At 48.9% G+C, this 27,863-nt stretch overlaps 1 protein-coding gene across 1 annotated transcript; it reads right to left on the bottom strand.

Annotated features, from left to right (window-relative positions):
• Window positions 1-56: 56 nt before the first annotated feature.
• Window positions 57-26,251, bottom strand: TWIST2 (twist family bHLH transcription factor 2). Its single transcript, XM_054278417.1, has 2 exons — window positions 25,740-26,251; window positions 57-133 (listed from the first exon to the last, which is right to left on the bottom strand). Exon 1 carries the CDS (start codon window positions 26,249-26,251, stop codon window positions 25,769-25,771), a length of 483 nt encoding a protein of 160 aa, XP_054134392.1. The 3' UTR covers window positions 57-133; window positions 25,740-25,768.
• Window positions 26,252-27,863: the final 1,612 nt, after the last annotated feature.

Genomic DNA, 27,863 nt, shown 5'->3' with positions numbered 1-27,863 from the left:
TGCTCTGCAAGAGTTCAGAGCGAGGGAGGTCAAGAGGGGTCTTTTGGACCAGTTTTCTTGAGGTTTTTAAGGTTTCAGAAGCTACAAACTTGGATATATCCCAATTCCACTTCAGTCGCAGACACTGGACAGTCTGGAGAAAAGGAAAAAAAAAAAAAAAAAGAAGAGAAGAGAAGAAAAATAAATACGCCAAAAAATGCAGGACATCTTTCTGAGCTAGGTTGTGTGGGAAGGGCTTTTTCCCTACAAATCCAGGCTGTGGTTCATCAGCAGGTGTTGAATCCTGCCCCTGGTTCCAGCAGCGTGGAGTTAATCCAGGCACTGGGCAAGATCCAGTGTGCAAGTGGAAGCACAATTCCTTAGGCTTTTGGAAAGAGAGCCTAAATTCAGAGTGTGGTAATGTCACAGCCTGGTTTGCACTGGGGTTTAAAATGGTAAATCCCTAGGCAGGAGCAATGTGTCCATCAAAACAGCAGAATCCCAGAATGGTTCGGGTTGGGAAGGACATTAAAGCTCATCTCATTCCTCCCCCCCTGCCATGGGCAGAGACAACTTGCACTATCCCAGATTGCTCCAACCTGGCGTGGAACCCTTCCAGGAGCAGGGTAAATTCTGTGGGACAAACTCCATGACCCAGCAGTGCCCTGGGATCCCCTCTCCTGCTCAGGGCAGGGATGGCTTTGCAGGCAAGGTGCTGTTCCTGCCTTCAGCAAAGCCACCTCAGCTCAGATATCAAAAAGCAGATATAATTATTTCCTCCCACTGAGGAAAGCTTCCATTTAGCTGATTTCCTTTCCTTTCCCTCTCCCAGTTATTAATTATCTAATTACAACCACATTCTGCAGACCAGCTCGGGGACTTGTCAGTCTGCCCAGGAGCACTTAGGAGAGCCCCACCTCTCCTGGTGGTTTGGGGATGCCCACGTCTGACAGATGACAGGCTGACCCTTTCCCCATCCAGGGAGGGCTCCAGGAAAGCAAAATAAAACCCAGGGAGGAGGAAGATACCACGGAGCAATTTGCTGATTTTATTTTTTTAACTTATTATTTTTTCCAGCCAGCAGAAGGAAGGGGTGGAGGATGGTCACATGAGGTTTTGCTGTGCCCTGCTCCTCTCTGAATATGGCTGACACAAAACCGAGGTAAAACCAGATAAAAAGCTGGTCTAGTTCCAGGGATTTTTTTAGATCCCACCCAAGAGCAGAGAGCTCAGCACAAAGCTGCTCCCGGGGCAGAGCTGACGTCTTTAACCCTGGCTGGGACCCCCTGCTCTGGCTGCTGCTGCCCTGAGGCCGCTCCTTCCCACTGGTTCTTTCTGGTTTCCACCTCCAGCTGGAGAAAACTGGGAATTCCACAGCACTTCGGTGCTGAGGGGCTGATTTTCCTCCCTGTTATGGTGAGGGGATGGTGATGGCCTGCCCTGCTGATTTTCCAGAGCTCTGGGATGGCTCTGCCACATTGCACCTCGTGCTGGTTCTCTGGAACTGTATTGGCTTTTTTTGAGGAGCCTTTCGACCCAAACCGTGCTGTGATTCTGTGAAATGCTGCTCTGAAATCAGACTCTGAAATCAGACTCTGCAATCACACTCTGAAATCACACCCTGAAATCACACTCTGAAATCACACTCTGAATCTGCCTTGTGATCCTCATGTCAGCAGCCTGGCCCTGTTTGGCTATTGCAGGGGGAAGGAAGGGCTGAGGAAGAGGGAAAATGCCCCAAAAACCTCTGTGAGCCGTCCAAGCTGGCCTCGCACACTCCCAGGGATGGGAACTGCTTTCTCCTGGGATTTCTTGGGGATTTCCAAGCATTTCTCTTATCCTAACACAGAGCCCAGCTGTGATGCTCTGCCTCAGCACAGCTTCCTCTGTCTGAGGCCTTTGCTGATCCATTTTTCCCTGGTTTTGAAGCATTTCCCAGCCCAGCATGGATGTCACAGGAGCAGGGAGCTGCTGGCCTGATGGAAGGTGGCAGCAGGAGCATGGCCCTGGCTGCAGGAAATTTCCCAACAGGTCCCCCAGGCCTTTGCTTATACAGAATTGGGGTGGGTTTGGTTACAAAAGGATTGAAATCATTTCCGTGGCATGGCCAAGAGTGCAAATGAAATGTGAAATGCAGGAAGATTGCTGGAGTTTGTTTGGGTTTTTTGGTTTTGGTGGGTTTTGCTATTTTGTTTTGGTTTTGGTTGTTGTTGTTGTTTTTTTTTTATGGTAGCTTTTGCAATTTCTTTTAAAGTTGAGGGTGTAGAAAAAAGTCTCTGCCCCCAGGTCCTTTTTGTTTTCTTGCCCTACATCCCAGGCATGTTTTAGGGTGAATGGGGAAGGAGAAATCCCATGTGGGGTTGGTTCTTCTCAGAGGTAAGGCCTGAACAAGATGGGACAGAGCAAACACGTCAAGGTGAGGAAAATGTGGCATTCATAGAACCCCAGAATGGTTTGGGTTGGGAGGGATTGTAAAGTCTATCCTGTTCCATGCCTGCCATGGTCAGAGATGCCTTCCACTATTCCATGTTGCTCCAAGCCCTTCCTTAAACACTTCCAGGGATCCAGAGGCAGCCACAGCTCCTCTGGGCACCCTGTGCCAGGGCCTCAACACATTCCGAGTGAGGAATTTTATTCCTCACTTGAATCTCTCCTCCTTCTAGTGTAAAAATTATTCTGGAATAGCCCCACCAGTAGCTTCAAGCAATGCTGGGTTACAGCCCAAAATGTGATGCTCCTGCTTTAGGAAATCACTCAAATCCCATTCCTGAGCTCAGGAGCCATCATTCCTAGCTGTTTTGGGAATAACTACCCTAAAAAGCCCCGTGGCACAGAGCAATCAAAAGATCCACGGTCAGGTTTGGATACTTGGCCTTGATTCCTTTGTTGCCATTGTTTTTGTCTTGTGGGCAAATAAAAAATACGGCCCAGCTGTTTCAGGGTATGGGGAAAGTGGGCAACAGCCAAAATTGCTGATGGCATCCCCATGACTGGGAGGATCACTGCTGAAGGGATGTTCCCAAATTATTTCATGAAGTTCTCAGAGTTCTCAGCTGTCCCTGGAGCCAGAATCGATGGCAGCCACTCCAGAGGGTGGTTTGGGCTGGAAGGGACCTTAAAGCTCATCCCATTCCATGGGCAGGGACACCTTCCATCAGACCAGGTTGCTCGGAACCTCATCCAATCTGGCCTTGCTTAAGTTTAAAATGCTCAAATTCATTTAAATTTAAGCTTGTTTAATTTAAATATAAGCATGTTTCAATTTACAAAAAAAGAGGCACCTTAAAACAGCAGAATTCCCTTGATTTTTTTTGGGATGTTTCCCACCAGAAAAGCCTAAACCCAGAAGAAATCCCTTGATTTTTGGGGTGTTACCAGGAAAGGGTAAACCCAGCAGAAATCCCTTGAGGCAGGAAAGGAGGGAGCCCTGGAAAAGACAGCAGGAGCAGGCTGCAAGGCTTCAGAGGGGAGGAAGCAGCAGGGAAAGGAATTCTGATAATTGTGTCCGTGCGAGGGGGCGGAGAGAGGGCCAAAATCAGATCGAGTGCTGCGGGTAGGGACAGACTGAAACCAGATCCCCTGGCTCGGGCTGTGCTGCCTCTGCTGCTCCATCCTTATCAACCATCCGCTCTTGAAGTCTCCCAGATGAAGGCAAAGCCACAATTATGTGCATCTTACAGCTGGGAAACCATTTCAAAACACATCCCTGGCAGAGGCTCAGTCCTGAGCCCCGGGGAGAAGCCTCTCTCTGAGTCAGCCCAGCCTTTGCAGAGCTTGGGGGATTTATCTGCCCATGGCTGGCTGGGGGTGAAACATCCTCCCTGTGTCCTGCAGCTCCCCAGTTTGTTATCAGGAGCAGTTTGATGGGTGTGCGGCATGAGGAAATGGAGACTGGGGCTTTGCCTCCTCTCTCTGGGGCTGTTTCTCCCTCTCCAGACCCTCTTGTGCATTGGTTTGCTGACACCTCACTGTCCAGGGAGGATCATAAAGAGGTGATGCCACATGAAGAAGCCAAGGGAAGAGCCCTGGTCCTTCCTGCCTGGGTCTGCTCCCAGCCATTGGAGCAGGATGGAGCACGGCCACGAGGTTAGAGAGCTCCAGTTGTGAGTGCTCCTCTCACATATTGCCAGGAATGGCTCCGTAATTTTGCTTTAAATATTTTTTCCCCCCTCACACTGCTGCAGAAAGGGTTATTGGTGTCCATAGAATCCCAGAATGGTTTGGGTTGGAAGGGACCATTAAGTCCATCTCATTTCACCCCCTGCCATGAGTAGTGACAGTTTCCACTATCTCAGGTTGCTCCAAGCCCTGTCCAACCTGGCCTTGAACGGAAAGAACCCCTTGAGAAGAAGAGAGGGATGCTCACCCAGCAGAGGAATTCAATGGCTTCTACCTGTGGGCTCAACAACTTCCCATGGAAAAACTTTGGGAAAGTTTTCCAAAACACCTAGAAGGAGCCAATTCTTCAACATTTCAGGTCAAATCAAACTAAAAAAATCAAATTCAGCTAAAATCAAACTTGTGGGCCTGTGCTCACCACAGGGAGGAGAAGGGAATGCTGACAAGTGAAGCATTTTTCTGCTGGGATGCTCAGATGTTCTCTGTTAGGTTCTGCCTCCCTGCAGCAATATTTGGGCAGCCAGGAATGTTGGCCCCAAGGTGCTGCGTCCCTCCCTCACCAGAAAGTTAAAACAAATATAAAAACAGCTTTAAACCAACATTAAAAAAAGCTTTAAACAGCAAAGGCGCATTTCCCCCAGCCCTGCACTCCTCCACAGGCCGAGCAGGGCTGGTGGCAGCTGGAGGAGGAGGAGGAGGCAGGTTTGTGGGAGCCCCCTTTTGAAAACCTTGGCAGCACATCACTGGAATGGCAGCTCGGAATTGCCGAGGGGCGGAAGCCGCTAATGAGCAGCGGAGCAGGGAAAAGCAGCAGAGCTGCCCCGTGTAGTTTGGGAGAGCCAGGAGCGGCCTGGCTGCCTGGTGGGTGGTTTGGGGGAACAAGCACTGAGGGACACCAGTGGCATCTCCTGGGCCAGGGATGGGGGCAAAGAGGGGCAGGAGTGGCCCCTACCGGCCCTCCTGGGTAGCAGAGCTCATCATCGCTTTCTCTGGCTCAAATCCACTGCCCCACACCAAAAACAGGAGAGAGGTGTGGAACAAAAGGGCAGGGAATGAGGTGTTCTCCTGGTGCAGCTCCAGGGAAATACCCAGGCTGGGGAGGAGAGCTTGCACAGACACTGATGAGTCCCTAAAAAGCGGCTCTGAGGCTCACACCACATTTCCACCTTCCTCTGCCTCCTGGGTCCCACATCCTGCAGCCTTCTCGGATCCAGGGGTGCTCCAGCTGCCAGGCACTGCCTGAAATGCACACCCAAAACGGGGCCGAAGCAGTGGGAATGGCTGCTGGAAATCAGGGAAGGAGGGTGGAGTTGTCACAGGTGATCCATCTGCTTCTGCTGAGATGCTCACAGTGACATATCCCACCCTGCACAGACACAGCTGGCAGCCCGAGGGAGAATTCAATTTGATTTAATTTAGGACAAAGCTGGCAGTCACTGGGATAGAGGGGTCTCTGGTTCCTCTACGCCTCTACAGGGATAAACACAACTGAGATGTGAACTGGGCTGTGAGAACACCCCCATGCCTCCACCCTGTTTTAGCAGAGCAGATATTATTGGCCAAGGGAAACCTTTCCTCCACCCCCTCAGCGCTCCTGCCAAAATAATACAAATTCTAGGAAAGACACCTTCTCTAAAAATAAACATATACATCTGTGCCTTTCTTCTTTTTCCAAGGGAACTCTGTTGGTCTGGCCTGCTCAGCCAGCAGCTCCTCTGCTCTCACAGTTTTCCTGTGTGCAGCTGCAGTTCCCAAACCCCAGCAGCAGCAGCATCCCTGTGGGATGCTCCGGGATTTTCCTACCCCATGGATGAGACTTTTCCTATGTTTTCCCACTTTGCCTGTCCTTGCCCAGATTAAATATTTTGGGAGCAAGCCTGGCTGTACCTGTGGCTGAGCATAAGGAGGAGCAGCCTCAGGTTTTTTCACCAGTGCAGCACAAAGGCTCTATAGTAACCTTTACTCCTAGGAGTAAATCAGGGGAAGGATGACAGCCATCCATTATGACTGACTCAGCTGCGTGGATTAATGCCAGTGGAATTAATGACAACACAACCCCCCTGTTTTAAAAGCATCTAGGGTTTAAACTCCTTCTTTCAAATAAAATAATGGAAAAACAAACAAACAAAAAAATTGGGGCCACCCACTAAAAAGCAGAGACATTAAATCCACGGAATTCTGGGGGCTTCTGGGAACAATCCACGGGACAGGTACGACTGCCCTGGGAACTCGGGGTGCTTTTTCATGTCCCTGACACAAAGCAGCTGAGACACCTGCGGGCCAGATGTGCACAGCTGTACGTGTGCTGCTGCCCATCAGCCCTCGGCTCCCACCCCGCTCCAGATGCTGGCCCTCACAAACACAGCTTGGAGGGGGGAGCTGGGAGCTCAGGCGTTTCCCCCTTCTCAGGAGCCTCCTCCGCACGCAAAGCCCTCAGCAAGAGTCCCCCTGGCCTGCACCATGCAAATCTGGGCCAGAGACCCCCAGGGGAAATTTGGGGAGAGACACTGGCATCCCACAGCTGTGACGTTTTAATGCCCCTGCATCAAAAATTGCCCCTGGTTTTTGATGCACCCCCTCTGCATTTAAGACCCAAAACCTCATTAATACCTGCCTTGGAATTGGTGTATTCTGGTGTTTATCCACAGTTTTGCCATCTCCCCATGGGCACACATGTAAAGGATTTTACCCTTTCCTGCAAAAAGCATGGCATTTGTGCCTAAAACTCTAGGAAGCAAAATCTTGCCTGTCCTGAGTTAGCCTTGGAGATGATTGCTGAAAAAAGATCCTTTTTCTTGGCATTTGGAGTAGGAATGAAGCTGTGTTTGCTTCTCAAAACTGCCAAAGAAATGCTGGGGCAGCTTTTCCTGAAGCATGGATGGATTTAATCCTGTTTTTACTCTTATGGATCCTTACAAAAGGAACCCTCGGTGGGAAGAAGCCAGGAAGATTCCCAATTTCCTTGCCCACTGTGCTCAATGCCCAGGTTTTAGACTCCCATCCCAGGTGACATTCCCAGATGTCTGCATGAGAAAGGATGCTACTCTGGCATCTTCCCCCCATTATAAGGCACACCCTGAAGGTCCCTAAATTCCTCAATCCCAATTCCCTGGTCCCATCCTCAGTGTTTCCCACATGGCAGGTGCTGTTCCTTGTTCCTCAGTAACTCCCTGGGCTCTGAGCAGTGGAGGTGATTCAGCCCCAGGACTTTGGGAAGGGATTGTGCCTGGCCAGATCTCCATCTGGGATTAATCAGCATGTCTTCCTTGAAGTCAAGGGGCCAAATTCTCACTTGGAATAAACCGGCTTAACCCTGCTGCAGTCAATAAAGGCCTTCTGATCTTTTTTTTTACGGCAAGAATTGCTCAACTCTTTAAAATACCTGGGGTTAGAGGGTGCTGCCCTCGTGAAGGGGGAGTTGTATTTTATATGACAGACAATCCTGCTGGGGGAAGGAGTCCTCGGCATGGAGTGAGCCACTCTGGGTTTTGTGGGGCTGGGGTAAAGCACTGGGATAGGGGTTTTGGCACCCTGGGAACGGTGACAGTGAGTTGGAATTTGAATAGGTGTGATAGGCTCGTCTTGCTCTGCCTGCCTTATCTCCTCCTGCCCCGGGGCTTTTTCTCTCCCTTTTCCTTGGCCTGGCAGCTATATCAGCACAGTACAAGCCTGGCAAAAGCCACCCTGATTCCCACATCTCTCCTCAGCCCCACATTTCTTCCAGCCTTTAGTGCAAGTAGCGCACAGTATGGCTGCTTTTCCTAAACTTTACAGCTGTTGCCTTCCATGCAGATGGCTTTACCCATGCTTAGAATCACAGAATATCCCATTCAAAGCAGGTTTAAAACCCTTAAACCTTGGCTTCTTACACCAAGCCCTCTGGATTTCAGCCCCAGTCCTTTAAGGTACTCAGCCCATTCCCTGCCCTGGTGTTTATAATCATCTCTACCCCTCTCTTTCCTCTTCCTCCTCCTCCCCTTGCCAGCCTCTTCTCAAGGGCTTCCTGGAGGTGCCCAACTCCTTGGGGTCCCTTGTGCAGGGCCAGGAGTTGGACTTGATGCAGGCAACAGCACAATGGCTGGTCAGGGTGGGGATATTTTATCTTTATTTCTGTGGATTTGGATGCTGCCATCCTCCTCCTGTGGTCAGCGCATCCCCCCCACTCCCCGTCCAGGCTCTGAGCATCCATGAATCATTTTTCATAGACTCCCAGGAGCAGCATCACTGCCTTGAGCCCAGCATGGGGCTGGCCAGCTGCTTTATGGGCTTCCCTGAAACTGCTCCATGGGTCGTTTTGGGCAGGCAAACCACAGGGAGCGGGACAGGGAGCCAGATCTTACTCACACTCTCTTCAGTTTCCAGCCTGTATAGTGCAGGGAGCTTCCTAACCCTCTGCTCTGCTCCAAAAGCCTCCCCTCCCATCAATGGACACCCTGAGGGGTCTAATTCCCGAAGCAATGACTGACTAATGATTTCTAGAATCTTGTTTTATTCTGCTTGCTGTCTGTGTTTCTACTCCCTGTCCCTTTCCTATCAATAGATTCCTTCAGATCTCCTGTGTCTCCTTTTGATCACACTTCTGGATTTTAGAGGTAAAACAAAGTTATCACTCCCTTGCTGCTGCTTTCCAAAGGGGAGCAAACACCAAGTTCAAATTTTCAGAGGAAGAAGCGTGCAGAGGTGGAACCTCTCTGCTTGAGGAGAAAACAGATTGGCTGGTCAGTGTTTAGCAGAGGATGCAATCAAATGTTCAATATTTCAGTGTGTGCTGCCCGAGTGTGGAAACCCAGGGCACAGGGAATATTTCTCTGTCTGCTCTGGGGTGCCCTGACCCCCAGGAGAGCACTGACTTTGACCCTCATTTGTGGAGAAAGTGTCCTAGAGCTCAAGATAGACTGGAATCCACAAAAGTGTGAAATAGATTGTAGAGAGTAGTGTAGGTGTATCACTTGGTGAGAAATTGAGGGTTTGGGATTTTTAGTATGTTGTGGATGGCAGCAAGATGGAGGGCACAGGGTGTCATCCCGGGTTTTTTCTTCATGCTTCTTCATGGGTTTGGGTGGCATTTTGTAATTGGGCAGAAAAGCCCCCATTGCAGCTCTGTGGGATCAGTTATTGGGTTAAAAGGGGAAATAATCTAGGTATCAGTTCTTAATTGGATGGTTTAGCTTTAAAACACCTTGTAACAAGAGATTGTTGGCCATTTTGTGCCTTCTAATGAAAAGCTGCAGAACTCACAATAGTGAGACTGTTTTACTGATAAGAAATAAGAAACACTTGAGTCCAAACATGAATTACTGTCTCAAGTGCCTTCAACCAAGACACAGAGAAACCCGCAACTGGTACCTCCACACTCGAAGAGCAAACAGATCTGCTGGTCAGTGTTTAGCAGAGGATGCAATCACATGTTCAACATTTTAGTGTGTGCTGCTCGAGAAGCAAAAAGATCGGCTGGTTGGTGTTTGGCAGAGGATGCAATCACATGTTCAATATTTCAGTGTGTGCTGCTCAAGGAACAAGGGGAGGATGCAATCACATGTTCAATATTTCAGTGTGAGCTGCTCAAGGAGCAAACAGATCGGTTGGTTGGTGTTTAGCAGAGGATGCAATCACATGTTCAATATTTCAGTGTGAGTTGCTCAAGGAGCAAACAGATCGGCTGGGCAGTGTTTAGCAGAGGATGCAATCTCATGTTCAATATTTCAGTGTGAGCTGCTCAAGGAGCAAACAGATCAGTTGGTCTGTGTTTAGGGGAGGATGCAATCACATGTTCACTATTTCAGTGCGAGCTAGCTGCTCGCCCCGCTGGCCGGCTGGGGTTTCGCACATGCTCTGCTGACTCAGAGCAGGCGCAGCCAGCGACTCCCAGGAACATGATTTGTGTGCAGCACGCACTCAGCAGCCGAGGGGAAAAAAAGCCCTGGAAAATCGGTTTCCACGGTCTTTTCCAGCCTGTCATGCTGCAGAAGGGCAGATGTGTGTTCTCCTGTCTGCAGTTGTCAGGTTTTGGGGGTTTGGGTGATTAAAGGAACGGGTTAAGTGGACGAGCGAGCGCGGCTGACTCAGCTCGGCAGCAGCTGGCTGGCCTTGTTTAGGTTTGCCAGCTGCAAAAGCTGGGCTTGTTTGAGCCTCGGTGAGTGACCCCTGCGAGGTTCCCGCTGGGATAATAACCTGTGGCACTGATGCAATCCCTGCTCTGGGGGGAGCAGGAGGAGCAGCATCTGCTCCCAACAAAGGCTCTGTGCTGGAGCTTGGCCGTGCTTCTCCTCTCCGGTCTCCGCTGCAGGCAAAGCTGAGCCCAGCTGAGCCAAGCTGAGCCAAGCTGGTGCTGCTGGGTGCCAGGGGCTTGCTCAGAACTTGCTGATGGGCTCTTCTGCTCGGGTTTGCAGCTCAGGGAATCTCAAATTGCTTTGGGTTGGGAGAAACCTTTAGAGGAAGGTGGTCTGATCCAACACTTTCCTCTAGACTGGGTTTTTTTCAAGGCCAGGGGTGAAGGGAACCTCTGGTTGATGCTGAACAGCTTTTCTGCTCTGTGCAACTGAGTTTTACACACGGTTTATATTTTCAGTACAAGATGTTTAAGTTTGGAATTCTCCAGGTTAAACCAGCGTGTGATATTTGTGAAGGGAGGGAGGCTGGGTGTTACATTTAGTGACTGAAATGAGGGTTTAGAGGCTTATTAGGGAATGAGATTGAATGCAGGGAGAGAATAGGGAAGCTTGGATCTGTCTCTGTCTAGAGAAATGTGTTCGTGCTTCTGCACACAACACACAGATCATCTGTGATCCCAGATTCCATTAAATATTTGGGTGTGGAGGATGTCTGGGGTGACTCAATTTAAGAACTTCTCACTCCTCTGTGTGCTTTTTACCCGTTAAAGTGCTTTGGTTTTCTTTTGAAATTCCTAGTTGCCGTTGTTACACAGGCACAGATGGGTCTCACCATACCATAAAATCACAGAATGATTTGGGCTGGAAGGGACCTGAAATCTCATCTTGTTCTTCCCTCTGCCCTGGGCAGAGACACTCTGCTATCCCACACTCCAAGCTCCATCCAATCTGGCCCTGGACACTTCCAGGGCTGGGGAAGATCTGTATCTGTATGTGCACTGCATTTTTCACCTCCAATACAGCCCTTCCCCAGCAGTAAATATCAGTGTGAATCTATGCACAGACATTCAGGTTAAATGCTCCCCAAAAGCAGCAGTAATTGAAATCAACATAAATAAATGAGATGATTTTGCCTGAAATGGCAGAAGAAATGCAAGTGCTGGGCCAGGCTCCCCTCCTGGAAGTGCAGGATGCACCCGACAGGAACCCTAACCTGACATCCCACACGCTTTGGCTGGAAAAAGTGATCTCTGCCCTCTCCATACTTATTTATATTTTCAGTTGACTGCATAATCTGGCCCTCTAGAAAGTCCCTTCAGGAGGTCACACAGCTGAAATAATAGCTAATGAATTTGTAAGAAAATTATTTCAGACGTATTAAATGCTTTCTTCCTTCCCTTCCAAGTGTTTGCATGCTGTTCCCAAGCTCTGTGGGGTTGGAATAAGGAGGCTGGCAGGACTGTGCCAGCTCCAAACACATCAGGAGAGCTGCTGGCATTGCTTTTCCTTCCAGAGATACCCTCATTCTGCTCCCATCTCCTCACTTGGCTGTTCCACCTCTGCTTTTGGGATGGCTTTAAGTCCAGGGGATGAGGCTCTTGGACTCCTCCAAACGATTTCCATCTCTGCTTCATTAATCGTGGATTGGTTTGGGTTGGAAGGGAGCTGAAAGATCTTTGAGGGTGAAAAGACCTGAGTTTATTCCTCCAGTGCCTGGTTACACAAGCCAGGCCCTGGCTGCAGGAATTGGTGATTTGTGTCTGCTCCCCTTTTCCATGGATGCCAAGATCCTCCTGTGTGCATGGCCTGGGGACAAGGGGCTCAATTTCTGGGGACTCACTGCCTGGCTCCCTGGTGAGATCCAGCCAAATCATCTTGATGAACTGAGCAAGGGAATGCCTGTGGGATTTTCCTTGCCAGGAAAAGGAGCTGAGATCAGACATGGAGACAGCCTGGGACAGCTCTGAACCAACTTGTGCCTTCACTTGGACTTGAGCTGTGTATTCCAAACTTGACAATACTGCTTCATCCTTACTTATGCTGCTCTTATGTGTCAGGGATTTTAGTTTTTCCTAGAGAGCCAAAGAGCAACTAAATGATAAAGGCTGCTGAATAGGAGTTTAGGCTGGAATTCTCAAAAGGATCAAGAAAACTTGGTGTCTTTCAAAATACTCCCAGCTCTGGAGGGGCCTTAAATCTCTTTGGCTTCAATCTGCTCATCATCAACCCCAACAGATTATTAACTTAATCAGTTAATGTAGTATTTTTAACAGGGTAAATTTCCAGCTTTTGGGTTTTAGGTGGAAAAGCTTGAGTACATAATCTTTGAGTTCTAAACAAGCAAAAAAAGAGCTTTAAATAAATTTTCTGGAATCCTACCTTAGTTCATGTCTGATTAGAACTAGAAATTGCCTTGGAATAAGGAGGGACTGGAGGAAAATTACTCCAAGAGGTATTTGGGCCTGAATTATCCAGCAGCACTACTCAGGCAGTTTTCCCTGCCCTGAGTTTTACATCTGTGTGCTGACCAGAGCAGTGACTTTTATTTTTATTTGAAGCATCCCCATCCCTACAAAAACCTCTGGTGGTTTGTGAGCCACAGCTCTGCCAATTTAAATCACGTCTAAATCTTTAAGGCCAGCCTGATTTATGCTGGAACTGCTGGCTCATCATCTTTCCCTTTAATCACTGGGGTTGTTGGGACTATCCAGCCCCCCTCAGTCACTTTGCAGGATCCTGCTTGAAGCGGAGGCCTCGGGATGGCTCCAGCCCAAGTGACCTCCTCGGGATCCTGGTGCAGAATTCTCCTGGTGGTACCCTGAGATCAGCAGATGCTGGCCTTTCTCTCAACTCCCACTCAGTGCCTCAAATCCCAGGGAAAGCTCTCCTTCCGCTGCTACACCCTCTGCTTTGAAGACAAAAGATGATTCAACAAGATATTTGAAGTTGGGGGGGGTGGTGTGTGTGGGGGGGGGGAAGGGGGTTGGATGGTTCAGCTGCCTTCCAAAACTCACAAGGCTTTCCAAAACTAGAATTAGGACATTTCCAAAGCTGAAATCAGGACATTTCCATGACCAGCTTGCCCTCTCCAGAGCTACCCTGGCACTGATGCATGGCAAGACCTGTAGCAAAGCTGATTCTCCTGCTTGCAATTCTTCTGCCAGCCCTTCCCCAGTTATGTGGCTGACATGCCCTCTACCTCCCAAAAGCCCCAGAAAAGCAGCCTGTGGATAAATGATTTGGTGCTGTGATGGGTGTGAGGAGCCTGTGCAGCTCCAAGGAGAGTCTGGGTGCACCAAGTGGGTGCTTTGGAGCCAGAGTCCCGCTATTGGTTTGGGCTGTATTTTATTTTATTCATGGCACAGCCTCTCTCTGCTTGTTTGGGAAGTTTTTTCCTGCCTTTGCTGCCTGGAGCAGATCCCAAAGAGCAGCACAGCCTGCTCTCTTCATTATCTGCCCCACTAATACCTCTTTTTTATTTTCCCCTCCCTCCTTAGGTCACTTGTTTTGGGTCACTTTATCCTCAGAGCTGAACCCACGGCAGGGTTTTCCAGCTTTGTTGCTTCTGTGACTCAGGAGGGATGTTTTGCTCTCATTTATTAGTTTTTCTGGACAGAATACAAGAGGTTAAACCCTTCAGAGAAGCTTATCCTCTATTTACAACTGAGGTAGGTTTCTAAATCAACAGTAGGTCATGTATTGGAGTGACTCACAGAGCTGCTTAACCTTTTTCCTTCCGTTTTTGTCCCCCTCCAAATGTGAGGCACAGCAACATCTGCAATTCAGATCTCTGAGATGAGAAGCTGTGAAAGGAATATAAAGGGCTGAATGTAAATCCAGCCTGGTGGCAAGGTCCTGCCTGCTGGGGAGGGGCAAGGCGGGCACTGCAAGAGTTAATATTTGCTTTTTGGAGGGGAAACTGAGGCACCATCCAGCAGGGCATCAGCTGGAAAGAGCCTCAGTGTCCCGTGACACTTCTGCTGCCTGCCAAAAGCAGTGGGAAACAGGATGGAGGTGACCAGAGCAAGCTGGGGGCTCCCTCCTCGCCCATCACCTCTGCAATTTGCTGTGCTTCCATGTGCATGTGTGTGTTTTTATTTTTTGGGGTATATTTAATGAATATTTTGAATTAAACAAACATTATCGAGAGAGGAATAGAACTAGAAACAAGTTTCAAAAAAACAACCTTACAAATTAACTAGATGCTTTAGAGAAATAGTTAACTCCTGATTGTAATAGCATAAATTATAACATCTATACTGTCTCACCTTTCTTATCAGACTAAAAATAAAATAAAAGTTTTTAAAATGCTTCTCATTTACCCCATTTTGAAGTCAGAAAAGGGTAAAATCTGACACTTCAAACCCCCTTTTTTCAGTGTGGAGTTACAGACCCCCCTTGTTCCTTAGCAACAAAGCAGGCCTGAGACATTTTCACTCCCAAATCCCAACCAAACCCCTGCATTTCTCCTGCCCAGCAGCATTTAGTGACTCTCTTCTAAGTGATCCTTGTAATCTTTCAGATTTTGGGGTTTGTCCCTCTCCTCTCCCTGCCCCAGGATCTTCAGGATGGTCTCGCCAGCTCTCTGTGCAGTTTTTGGGGTCTCAGCCTGTGCTGAGGTGCTGCAGGAGCCCTGTGGGCACCGCATCTCTCTGAGCTCCAGCTGCTTCTCATGCACCCCAATCTCTGGATTTTTAAGGAGCCCAGTCCCTCAGGGAAGGGCAGATGTTTCTGTGGCTACCAGCAGCTCTGGAGGATGCTTGTCCTGCAGGATTAGGGCTGACCTGGGAGGTTTTGTTCCTTGTGTTTAGGCCACGAATTGCCTTGCCAGCTCTGTGTGGTTTTTCCCTCATGAAAGGATTGCGCTGCCTGACCTTCTTGGAGTCATCTTTAAAAATTGGGGGTGTTTATTGGAGTGGCTGTTGATAAAGGAAAGCATAAACCTGTGCTTTTTGTGTTTGGAGCTAATTTAAAATCTCCTGTTAAGAGGAGGATGGGGCAGGGTTAATCACATACTCAGGAAAACACAGCAGAGAAATGAGATTTTTTTTTTTTTTAAAGAGTTTTTCTTTTAGAAAGGCAGCTGTGACTGAAAGGTGGAAACATACTCGGACCCTAAATTAAATAACCTAGGAGTCTGGTCTCCTGATGATCACTGACGTGGGATGTGCCCAGTGCAAAATTTGGTTCCTCCTTTTCTCGGGCAGTGAGACAGCTCCTGGCTGCTCCCAGATACCCCTGATGGACACACAGGAGATGTTCTCTTGGGATGCAACCCCAAGCCCACCTGATTCTTGATTTAATGCAGTTTACCCTGCCCTCTAGTGCCAGCAGGTGCTGAGCCAGCAGCTCCTGTGGTTTTCCACCTTTTCCTTCTCCCAGCTGGGGGAGAGCGGAAGGAACGTGGCCAGAAATGTCTGTGCACAAACCTGTGGGGAATGGGCACCTCGGAGCAGCTTTGGAGCAAGCACGGGCGCTTGGAAGGAGATTTTGGAGATGTTTGCAAGGAAAAATGAGCTTTGTGAGGGGAATGGGAATACACGTGGCAGGCTGTGCGAGGGGAGCCTTTGGAGCTTGTTTCAGTGATGAGCTTGAAGTGAAATCTTCAAGCCTGGGAAGTGCTTGGAGATGAAGGGGATGGGGTAACACCTGGAGATAGATCTCTTGCTTTTCTCTCGAAGGAAAGGGGGGATAATTTTCTGTTTAAGAATTAATCTGAGAGCCTTTTGTCCCTCTATCTGCCGGGAGGGGAGGCTCCCTCAGCCGCGGCCGGGGCTGTGCAGTCACATCGGTTCTCCCCAAATCCCCTCGCAGCCCATCACACCTCCCTCCCTCTCTCTGCTGAGACCCTCCTGATACTTTGAAGAGCCCAGCAGAACAAAGTTTTACAATGTGAGGTGCAGTAGTGCCACCTTTGGTGCTGGCTGCCGGGCCGGGTGTCCCTCCCTCATGCCCTCCCTCCCTCACGCCGGCCGGGCCGGGCCCGCCGCAGCCTTTGCACAATTTCCTGGGTTATTTCAAGCTGTCGGGAAGGTCCGGCCGAGCTCGGGAGGGGCAGGCAGGGCTTCGGCACGCCAGCAAAATACGGAAAAACAGCCTCGGATAAGTCTCCTCCTCCCCTGTCCCCTCATCTTGGATCCCAAATTGGGGAAAGGCACAGGCGGGGGAACACCAGAGCAGCACCCCGAGCCTGTGGGGTGACCCCCGGTTGTGCTGTGCTGGCGCTGGCGGAGCTCTTAGGGTGGGTTTGTTTCTTTAAGGTGTCTCCCAGAGGGAGGATCAGCCAAATGCGATGTGGCAGCTCTGGTAACTCCTCTTGGCTTTCAGCACGGCCCTAGCTGATCGCACAACTTGCTAGTGAAGAAGGTACAGCTGTCCAGGCCTTGGCAGGCATCCCCACCCTCCGCTCGCTGCCAAATCCTCACTCGCTTTTTTATAAAAATTCTTAAGTTTCCTAAGAGAATGGAAATGGAGCAGCCTCATCTGTCTCCCAGCCCTATCCAATGCCTCCTGGACCTGCTGGAGCAAAGCCTGGTGTCCCTGCATCCCTCCATGCTGCTGGGATGTTGGAGAGGGAGAGGGAGAGCCCAAATTCCAGGGCTCCTCTCCTGTTCCAAGGGGCTGGGGAGGGGACCAGGATTAAGGATTGGGGTGCCAGCAGTGCCAGCACTGTTATTGGGGGTGGTTTGGCATTCCTGGCTTGGGCATTCTCCTGGGAGAAGCTGGAAGTGGGGGTAAAAGCAAGCTTGCCGCCGGGCCCACAACTCTCCTGAGTTCTGCCCTGCTTGTGCCTCATTGTCCCTGTTTACACCTCAGTGGAATAGCTCCAAACACCCAGGTCCCAAATTGTCCCAGCAGCTTTCCCCCTGAAAAGTTTTAGGCTTTGATTTCTGGCCCGGGCTCCCTGTGACAGCTCCAGGAAACCTTCATCTCCTCCTCTCCCTCTTTCAGAAACGGCCCAAACCCTCCCGGTTTTTGGAATATTTTAGCCCCGTGTGCAATTTTAAGGATGTGCCTGAGCTGCAGAGAAGCTGCAAGGCAGCCTGAGCAGTGCAGTGGATGAGTAATTCAAGGCAGGGGGGGAGCCTATGGATTTCCTCTCCAGAAAGAGCTTTTGGATCTTCGAACAACATAAATGTGGCTGTAGCTGTGTGAGAAACTGTGCAGTAGCATTTCAGCAAAAGATTAAGGAAAAACAGCATTTGGGGGACAAAAATACATTTCACAGCTGGTGAAATGATGGCATTAGGAAATAGCTCTGAATGTGCTCTAAACAGGAGGTTTTATTTTCTGGAGGAGCAGGGTGAGTGTCCTTGGGGCTTGTACACGTACCTCGGGCATTGCAGTGGGCATGAAAACCTCACTAATTGCAGCAGAAAATGAGCCAGTGATGCATATGTGAGAACAATAAACCAGTATGAAAAAGCGGGAATAGATTTCAGACTGTTGTGTTTCAGGCCAGGAGATTTTCTCTCTGATTCTGACATGATTATCCTGAAAAACCATATGATTCCACAAATTGATTCTGACATTATTAGCCTGAAAAACCTTACTATTCCACGAATATGCACAGTTAAGGAATAGCTACAATTTTCAAAGCCGTGTCTGTTTCCCTCGGCAACTTTAAAATATTTACCTTTTTCCACTCGTTGGGAGTGAAAGTATTGCCTGGTTTACAAAATAACAGCGCTTAGGAGGAAAGCTTCCAGATTAACTCGGTCCTATTGAAAATCAGCATGTTTTGAGCTCCCAGTTCCCTACCCTCAGCCTTCTGGGCACATGGCATTGCCCTGGGGGGTGGCTGGAATTGTGGGTTTGGTGTGACAGGGCCTTTTTGAGGCGCTTTCCACTACCAACTTCCCTGGAGTGGACAGGAAAAGCAGCGGTGAGCTATTCATTTGCGCGTACTACAACAAGAAATATTGATCATCAGATTGTTTGTTGTAAATTTCCAAGGGAATCACTGGAAAGGGATCTCTGATCTCCCCAGTTCATGAGGTCCAAGCTGATTTAAACAGTTCAAAAGCCTGAAACTCTTCTCAGTCCCAAAACCCAAGTGCAAGCTCATCACACCACGATGGAGGAGAGAACGCGGCCGCTCTGCCGCACTCCAGCTCCCTTCCAACAGCAAACATTTCAGCCCCATCTGGCATAAAATAGATTATTTAGCGCTGGCAATCCCAGGCATCTCTTAAACAGCCCCTTTTGGGGTCAGGGATGAAAAAGCCCTTGTAAAATGTCGGGTTGTTCTGTGCACAAACCCCCACGGAGCTGGAAGGGAGCTTTGGAGATGGCGGGGCCGCGCCCGGAGCGCCACGCTCGCAATTACTGCAGCAAAAAGGGCTTGGTGCTATCAGAAATTTCCTGGGCTTATCAGGCAAGATAATTAAGCAAAATAAATTAAAATATGCAGAATAGCCATCTTATCCAATGTGCAAAAGTACAAGTTAATATGCTGTGTGCAGAACGCTTTTTTAATAAACTGCTGTTATCTCATCCGGCCTGTTTTTATTATGTGGGTTTATGCCCTGGTTTCTCACTGGGAAATTTCCAAGGGGGTGATTCCCTGGTGCTCCCAGAAGCACTACCATGGGTGAAAATGCTCTGCTTCCTTGCAAAGGCTCAATTCCTGCCACTCATCCTACACTCAGGAGCCCACTGATGGGCAAGCTCACCTGTGTGTTTGGGGGAAGAAAGACTCAAACTCACAAGAATTGGTATAAAAGTGCTTGTGGGATGAATTTTGGGGAGTTGTCGGGTGGAGGTGGTACTGGGCATTGCGGTGGGATACACATGAGAAGGACAGAGGGGCAAGTGCTCAGCTGGGACAAATAGAAAACCTATTTTCCCCATCCAAACCCCTTTGATTAAGGAGTCATTAATAAATTTCATTGCATTTCTGTCCTGGCCATATTCAGGGTGGGATTTTTGTGCTGCAGGGCAAGCGTGGTCCTGACAGCATCCATGGGTGATGGTAGTGGAGTTTCTGGTGGGCCCAGGTGGGTTTTGTGCTGGTAGATTAAACTATAAACTCCTTTCTTCCCTTAACAAGGTGGTTTGTCTCCAGTTACCAATGCCAGGTTTTTTGCTGGGAAGCATCTCCCTGATCATCTTCTTCCCGAGTCCACAGTTTTCTTTGTTTTATTCCTTGCATTTCTGAGTTTCTCCTCCCAGACAGAAATTCTGCCTAAGGAGCCGAATTTCTCACACAGAGAAATCACATCGTGATATGCATAAAATTTGCCATAAGGGTCAGCCTGAAATGTAATTTTTGTGTCTCTGGCAGGTTAATTTTGTTGAGGAGCTTGGTTTTGGGGACACTGGGTGGATGCCTTGGGGACCCCCTCACCCCAGCCACCCAAAATGCTGTTTTTTCTCTGAAAGATTCTCCCTGGCTCCATCCCACCCTACTGAATTTTCCAAGCTGGATTAACTAATTATTTTTAATAGGAGGCTCAGCACAGCCGTGATTCCCCCATTTCAGCAGAGCAATTGGGTTTATTTACATTTAAGCACAAACATATGATTTTTAAAGGAGGCCTGAACAGCTAAAACCGAGGGCATAATCAGATAAATGACTGCACGAGGATTTTTGGTGGCTAAACTCACCCAAAACCCAATTTATGCATTTTAAAGCATGTGTTTGGCAGGTCTGATAACTCTTAAAGGAAATGCTTCTTGGGGGTGGCAGCTAACAAGGCAAAACTATCTTATTAGGAATTCAATTAAAGCTAGGCCAGGCTTACTGGTCCTCTTCCAGTAAATATATATCTCAGGCTGAACCCGTAGACATCTGTCTCTTCTCTCGCTCCCACCTCCTCTTTTTTCTATTTTCCAGGCTGTGGTTGAAAGGTGGAAGGGAGTTGGGAGGAAGAGCAGGGACTGTCGCTCACCACAGAGTGCAGGGCACGAGGATTATTTTCTGTTTTGGTGTTCTGATCCCTTTTGTGATCTGGGGGAGAGCGGATCTGCCTCAATCCCACCCCTTGCCGAAGCACGGGTGTAAAAAAAAAATAATTTTAAAATCCCAAATCACGTAATTATAACAAAGAGAGGTTGGATCCACGTGGATCCCAGCCCCTGGGCAGTGCCAGACAGCCCCTGGATGCTGGTTTGGGAATGAAGAATCCGTGCAGCCTTTCCTGTGCTCGTTTTGGAGTATTAGACCAACAAACCTTTTCCACAAAAAAGACCCGGAGAAGCCAGGGAACAAATCCGGAGAATTCAGGGATCTAATGGCTACTTAGAGCCCTCTGTTAACAGCAGGGCTTAGGAGTTGTTGCCGCTTATTTCACGTTTTTATGGGAGTGGTAACCAAACCTCTCTGTCCCGTTTGCACCCTCCTCCTGCAAAGAACCTGTCTCCAAATTCCTGACGCGGCTTCCCTTGATGTGACAGAGAAAGACTGATTTTTTTTTTTCTTCCCCCATTCCCGAGGGAAAACCCTCCTTACTGCTAAACACTGATAACCTTGGGCTCTGGGTGGCAGATCACAAATAAAATTCAAAGAGGGATCCTCTATTTTTACCCCCAAACCCCCGCTCTAAGGCAGGAGGAGCAGCACATCCCAAAGAGCTCGCAGAGCTCTGATTCCCACGTCTGTGCTGCACAACTGGCAGGGGAAGGACAAGGACATCGGGGCTGGTGTGGAAGTGGTTAAAGGGATGGGTCTGAGGGCAAGGGCTGCCTTGCCTTGATTTATGGGCTGGCTGAGTTAATTTGCTCTTTCTGTGTGATTAGTTGTTGTTGCTGAGTGGTCATCGTCCACAACTACAAATCTAATTAATGCCGGGATGCCAAGTGTTGTTTTGGTGTTTTGTTGTTTGTTTTTTCGGGTTTTTTTTGGTCTTTTTTTTCTTTTTTTTTAATCCCTGGCAAATATTTCTACTGTTTTAATTCTTGAGAACTGATCATTAATTAGCGCGAGTCTGCTAATATCCAGCTGGATGGTTTCTTGGTTTTCGTCACTTCCAAATTTGCCTGAAGAAGGGAATCAGGAGCTCCGAGCAGCCACCGAGGTGTCTGGGGGGATCAGCGGCTTACAAGGAGCAATTTGCTTTTTCTTCCCCCTTCCCAACTTTCTGTAAAACCTGGGAAAAGGGGTGAAAAGGGTCCCTGAAAGATCCGCTTTCCCCATCCAGCTGTGATTCCCTGACGGCATTTCCAGCTCGCTCTGTGTTTCGGGGCTCTGGTGCCGATCCTTTCCACGTTCGTGGCCTCATCAAACCCTTCCTGTAGCTCTCCAGCAAGACATAAATTCTGGAGGGTTTGGGCTCGGAGATTTCAAAGCCGTACTGAAGCACATGGAAATGATTCTGAGGGCTACGGCTATAAAAATAATTATATTGCCGGGGAAAAGAGTGACATGAAATGTCCCCAAAAGAGATCTCAGCGGTGGTTACAGGATCTGTCCCAGCTCTGTGAGAGCCCGCTGTGATCTCCAGGGCTCATTTATCACTGCTACCTAGAACTGCAGGAATTATGCCCCCAAAAAGCACCGTAGGAAGGAATGTGAAGGGGAGGCTGCTCAGGAGAAGCGTTTCAATCTCTCCCTTCGTTTTAATGAGGATGCTTTGAAAATCAGGGCTGCTCTGCATAGCCGAGCGGTGTGAGGATGACTAATTTGGAGACAAATTAGGTCTACTTAGCCCAAATGTCTGCCTCGATTGTTCCCTTAATGACCCTTCAACGCACATCTCTCCCGATAGGAGTTTCACCGCAGCTCTGCCTCCAGCAGATTAAGTAATAACATGTTTTTACCACTTTTCTAAGCGTTCCTTCGGACCCGATCCAGCATTTTCCCTCTGCCATGCGTGTCTCCAGCTCTTTCTGATGGGTAATTCATTTATTTGCGTCTAGCCCCCTGGCAGATTTGTCTCTTCGCATGTCTCCTTCTCCGGAGCATTTCCCTTGCACCCTCTTTTTCAAAGATCCCTGAGCCTGAGCGGTTTTTGGCTGACTGCAGCGTGTTTGGTGTCTGCTGGCTAACAGATTTATCCTTTCCCAAGGAAAGACACGAACGTAAACAGAGGATCCAAAATGCATTTTGCTGGGCTTTTTAAATGCACTGAGATGAAACCCCCACCCCTCCCCGTCGCTACAAGGCTATTAATGTAAATACCAAACTTTACAATCCTTCCTGTCAAGGAAACTTATTTACATTTTTTGAAGGATGCGTATAAAAAAATGGGGCTTTTGGGACAAAAAAGGGCTTCGTTCCAGTGTCACTACACCCCCAGTTAACTGTACAGACACTATAGAGTTAGGTTTTGTTCCCAGGGCCAGCAGAGATAACATCTGTTTGCTCCTTTAAGGAGAAAAATGAAATAGGATGCTGGTGTTTTATACTGGAAACAGCCCTGCAAATCTGAAGGGGCGATGGGATGAGGGCTCTGGGTTGAACACACACATTAAACGTGGCTTCTCCAGCATGGAAAAGGTGGGAAAAGCGTTTCCCAGTGCCAGTGCCAGCCCAGGGGAGGCAAAGGGCTCATCCCCAGTGAGTGGGAAGGAGCAGCAGACTGGTCTTACTGGTGCAGGGCTCAGGGCTGTGCTGCTGGTCCTGCCATCCCAGCTGGACAGGTTTAATCCCTAACAAAACAAATATCAGGAAATATACTTTTTTCCCTGATTTGTTCTTTTTCAGTTTAGAGCCTGTGAAAAATTTCAAAAGCAAGAGGGAAAAGTGGCTGCGAGGGGAAGGGCGCAGGTGCTGGCGGTGAGGATGGGGAGATTTTGGGGGGAAGGAAGGCTCGGCTGAAACATCCCACTGCAGTCCTAGAGGTGCAAAATCTGTGCCTGTTTCTCCTGCAACTCCCGGAGTCAGTTGTCTGGAATTCCATGGAGCAGAACAGGAAAAGCTCTCGTGGCCAGGGGAGCGAGCAGCAGTGACCTGCTGACGTTCGCAGGGGCCAGGTGGCATTTTCCCAGTTCCCAAGACTCTGATTTTCTAATCAAAAAGCTCCTCTGATTTTTGTTTTGCTTGCAGCCAGAGGGGAATGAGCCTTCCCCTAAGGAGAAAACCTTTCCTTGCTTCTCTCTTCCCAAAAGCTCAGGAAAAGGGAGGATGGCAGCCCAGCCTGAGCTGCGCTCACCCCACGTTTGCAGTTCCTACTCCCTAGGAAAGACAGGCGCTGATCCCAAACCCACACGGCAATTTCTTATGGATTTTTTGTCCATTGGGGCAGCACAGGCTGCTCCCCTCTAGCCCATAAAAAGTCCCACCACCCAACTAAACTTGCCTGTTCTCAAGGGCTTCTTGAGGACCTCGTTGTAGCTTTATTTTTTTATTTTCTGGCAGCCGTAATTTCTGTCGCCATAAAAGATAGAATTTGACACCGCACCGCACCAGGCCATTTGTCAACAACCTTTTCAACAGTCCAACCACACGCGTGTTCCTGCACAGGCACAGGCACAGGGAAAGGGGCAAAGTTTGGGATCTTCTTCTGCAAGAGCCACCTTGGAGCACTGGGTTATGGCGAAGGAGCCGAACTCCGATTTATTCCAAATCAAACCAAAACGTGCCAGGGTTTGGTTCTGCATCGCGATTTTTTCATTATATCCACACATTTTTGTGGAGATGGGAACAATCTGAGCACCTACCCATAAAATCTGCCTCATCAGAGCAATGTTAATAATAATTTAACCAATGTGGGGCGTAAAACACGGTTTAAAAAAGGCAAGTTTTGCCCCGTGTGCTAGGAGGGTTTTGTATTAGATAATAGATTTCCAACCATCCTTGGCTAATAGCAACACATCATTTGGGAAACAACAGAATCAATGCATTGTTCCAGCCCAGCACTTTCCTATTCAGCCAATCTAAACTGCTGAAGAAATATGTGTTCGGGACATTTTACATCTGGTTTTGACAAGAAGCCTGGGTTTTTGTGTGGGGATTTTTTTTTTTAATCTGTTTGCTGCAGTTTTTTAGCCAGATTAGCATGGGAAAGGGCTCTCTGTTGTATAAACGGAGGGTTTTGCTTTTGAAAAACCCACTCAGATTTGGATTTCTGCAGTTGAAATCGGGGCACGACATGCAAAATATAAAAATGCCAGAGATGGCCATAAACCCCACAACAACAGTGTTACCTATTTAAATAAAACGAAACAACAGGCAGCTCTTGCAGTGAGCAGAATAACCAATTTTGAGACTTTTTTTCATATTTTGGGGAATCACTAGAAGAACTTAATTCCAGCACCAAAGTGCAAATTCCAAACCATTTCAGGATGCAAGCGAAACATTTACATCTAAGATGGTTTTAAGTCCGTTTTACGCCACTAGTGAGTCCTGGTTTCACAATTTTTTACCTCTTTGAAGTGAGGTACTGCAGTTGCATCAAGTTTTTGCCTGGTTCTATATATTATTTATTCAAAGGGGCCGTTCATTGATGACTGAACAAAGATGGATTTGCCTCTTTAAACAAGCCTGGCCAATGGGCTGGGATAAACTTTCCTCTTCAACTCTGCACATGATGAAATTATTTCATTTTTACATCATAAGGGTGGCGGGAAAAAATGTCCCTTCAGAGTGTTTGCTTGGTGAAATGGGTTTGTGGGCTCTGTTTTATGTAGGGAGCCCCAGACAGCGCCCGGCCAGACCCAAACTCTGGCTGACACTACGCAGAGCTGCTCTGCTTAATTAGCTGGAGATGAGGGTGTTATTAAAAGGCTTTTTTCCCCTCTCCTTTCTGACTGTTTATTCCTCCCTCCCAGAATATTACAAAGGGAGCTGAAGAGGAAGTAGTTTTCTGCTAATGGAAAGTGACGAGGAAGGGTTTGGTGAGGAGAGTAAATAAGAAACTGCGCCTAACGCCAGCCGCTGCTTTACCGTCACTTTGGGGAAGGGAAACTGGACAAACCCAAAAATTTAGCAGACTTTCTCCTATGTCTGTTTGCTTTCTGCTGTGTGAGGGGGAAGGGGCACAGCCTGGGACTGCAGCCGACATCTGCTGCTTGTTTCTTTTAAGAGAAACACAACCTGGGGCGAACCCGTCGCCGAGCCCCGCGTGGGTCCTGCTGACCCCCGGCCCCCCAACTGGGAGGGGATGTGACCACCACGGGGCTAAGCACTGGGGTTTTTGGGGTGCAGGCACCCACAGAGCGGGGCAGCAGCTGTTTTGGATCCCCTTGTCAGCCTGTTGTGGCCATCACCTTTTCCTCTCCGAGCCCTTCTCCGAAGCAGCGCTTTCTGGCAAATGTCACACGGTGACGGTTTCCCCTCTGTCCCTCGTCACCCAGCTCTCAACACCATCCCCCTCTTACTCCCCATTCCCACATAGCAAAAGCATGCTGATTATTATTTCCCTCCCCCACGCCCCAAAATTTTGGAGATATCTCATTTTTGCCTTCCTGGAAGCTCCATTTATTTGAATTTCCTCCGGCACAGGGGGGGAGCGGGAGGAACTGGACGTGCCTACGCTGCCCTCCAGGTTGGCGACCCCAAACCCATCAGCATCCCCAGCATTCCACAAAGGGCAAAGGGAGGGAAACAGACGCAGAGCATCGTTCAGGAGAAGAGAAACGGGTACCTACCCCTTGGGCTGGCCCGGCCCGGGCGGTGGCTAGTGGGAGGCCGACATGGACCACGCTCCCTCCATCCTCCACACGGAGAAGGCATAACTGAGCCTCTCGTGAGCCACGTAACTGCAGCTCGTCATCTTACTGTCCATCTCGTCGCTCTGTAGCACCTGGTAGAGGAAGTCTATGTACCGAGCCGCCAGCTTGAGCGTCTGGATTTTACTCAGTTTGTCAGAGGGCAGCGTGGGGATGATTTTCCTCAGGGCGGCAAAAGCTTCGTTGAGCGACTGAGTCCTCTGCCGCTCTCTGACGTTGGCCAGGATCCTCTGGCTCTGCAGTTCTTCGTAAGATTGGGAGCTGGGACTGGACTTTTTCCCCCTCTTCCCTGGGTTGGGGCTGCCATCTTCGCTGGACTTCTTACTGTATCTTCTCTTCCTGCCAAATCTCTTTGGCTGCCTTTCCAGCTCCTCTTCACTGGTCCCCAAGCTATCCACAGGGGAAACAGGAGAACTGGAGCTTTCTTCCATGCTTTCTGCAAGAAGGGGAGGGGAAGAGCCTTTCCCCCCCTCCTTATGTTATGTGAGTGTGTGTGTGTCTTAAATGTGCTTTAAATTCCTGAGACAGATCCTTTGGAAAAACAGGAGGACTCTTTTTCTCTTTTTTTTTTCCTTTTTTTTTTTTTTTTGCTGACCAAACGTTTTCCAGGTTGCTTGAAGGGCTCTTATTTCAAGGACCGAGGTTGTGTAAAAAAATTGAGGTCTTGGAGAGAGGAAGTTATTCTAACTTTTTGGAAACTTTAGCTGAGCTCAGTTGCTAAATAGTTGTCAGAAGTGAGGGAGGTGCGGGGCTCCCTCCTGATTGGCCGGCCAGGTCGGTGGGAGGAAGGCTTTTCCCCCGCTAAACTTTCACAGTTTTATGTTACACTTAACTAAAATCTTGGGAATGCACCTCGAATCAAAGATAGCTGGCGAACGCCACCCCCCGCCCCCGGGGATGCTGGGTTTGCAGCACCCCTCCAGGATAACCCCCGGGGTTTTTGGGGTGCCTCTCCCAGCTCCGTGGCCAGGCTGCAGGGATTCTGGGGTGCAGAGGCAGCCAGCTCCCCACACATGAGACCGTGCCCTGTTTCTATGGAATGGGGCCCTGTTTTCCAGCCCCTGGTGCAGGGGGTGCTGCGAACCCCCTGTCCCACAGGGATGGGGTGGGGACCTGCCTCCCCATCCCACAGGGTGACCTTGGAGAGGCAGAATTTCCCTGGGGCACGCTAAGCTTGGGAATGGTGGAGATTTGGGGACAGAGCGGCTAAACCCCTACTTGTGGGGGCAAAAACTCCTCCTGGACAACCCCAAAATATAGATCAGCTGGAAAGCAGCTAATAGTTCATGGAAAACCCCATGGAGAGGACCCTGGAGAAGCAACACCGGCTATTCATTGCCATTTGCTCCCAACTTTCCCCCCCTTCCACAGTACATTTTAGGGAATCAGCAGCTAAGGTTGGTAGGAGGACATTTTTTCCTCCTCCAGAATATCCTGCTGCTGAATTTGTGGTATCTCAGCGCATAAAAACTGTGATAGCGGGATTTCTGATCTATCCAACAGAAGACAACAGGTCTCTTTTTTCCTCTCCATCACGCCGTGGGGGGAAATGTGGGAAAACTCTGCTTGCTTCTGTGGAGCTAAGGCAGAGAAAAAATCAGATTTGGACCTCTGACTTCAGTCACAGCCCAAATTGCAGGAACAGATGCATTCCTGAGCGGCAAAGATCATGTTTTCAGTACAGAGCAGGGAAATAAAATAGAACAATAATAATAATAAAAAAGAAATAAGACAAAAGAAACTCGTAAAATGTCAATGTTGTATCAGAAGAATTCGTTTAGAGTGGATTTCTTTACAAAGTTTTCCAGTAGGTATCAACACTCATTAACGGAAAAAATAATGTCTGGTTTGATTGGAAAGTGTTCCTTGGTAGGAGAAGGAATTTTTGGCTTGCCTGGGGCTGGCTGCACTGCTGGTAGGTAATGTTTATAGTGGAAAGCCTTCCCCAGGCAGCCCCCGGGGAGAGCCTGTGTTTGCTTTCCTAAGGAAAGGTTTTCAGGTGCAGCACAGAAGTCGGAAAGCGAGGCCATTCTGCAAATAGAT

Source organism: Melozone crissalis, unplaced genomic scaffold, assembly GCF_028551555.1.
Source record: "Melozone crissalis strain CALT ecotype California unplaced genomic scaffold, PUWL_Pcris_2 ptg000023l_1, whole genome shotgun sequence".
NCBI lineage: Eukaryota > Metazoa > Chordata > Aves > Passeriformes > Passerellidae > Melozone > Melozone crissalis.
This window is presented reverse-complemented; position numbering and strand designations above follow the sequence as displayed.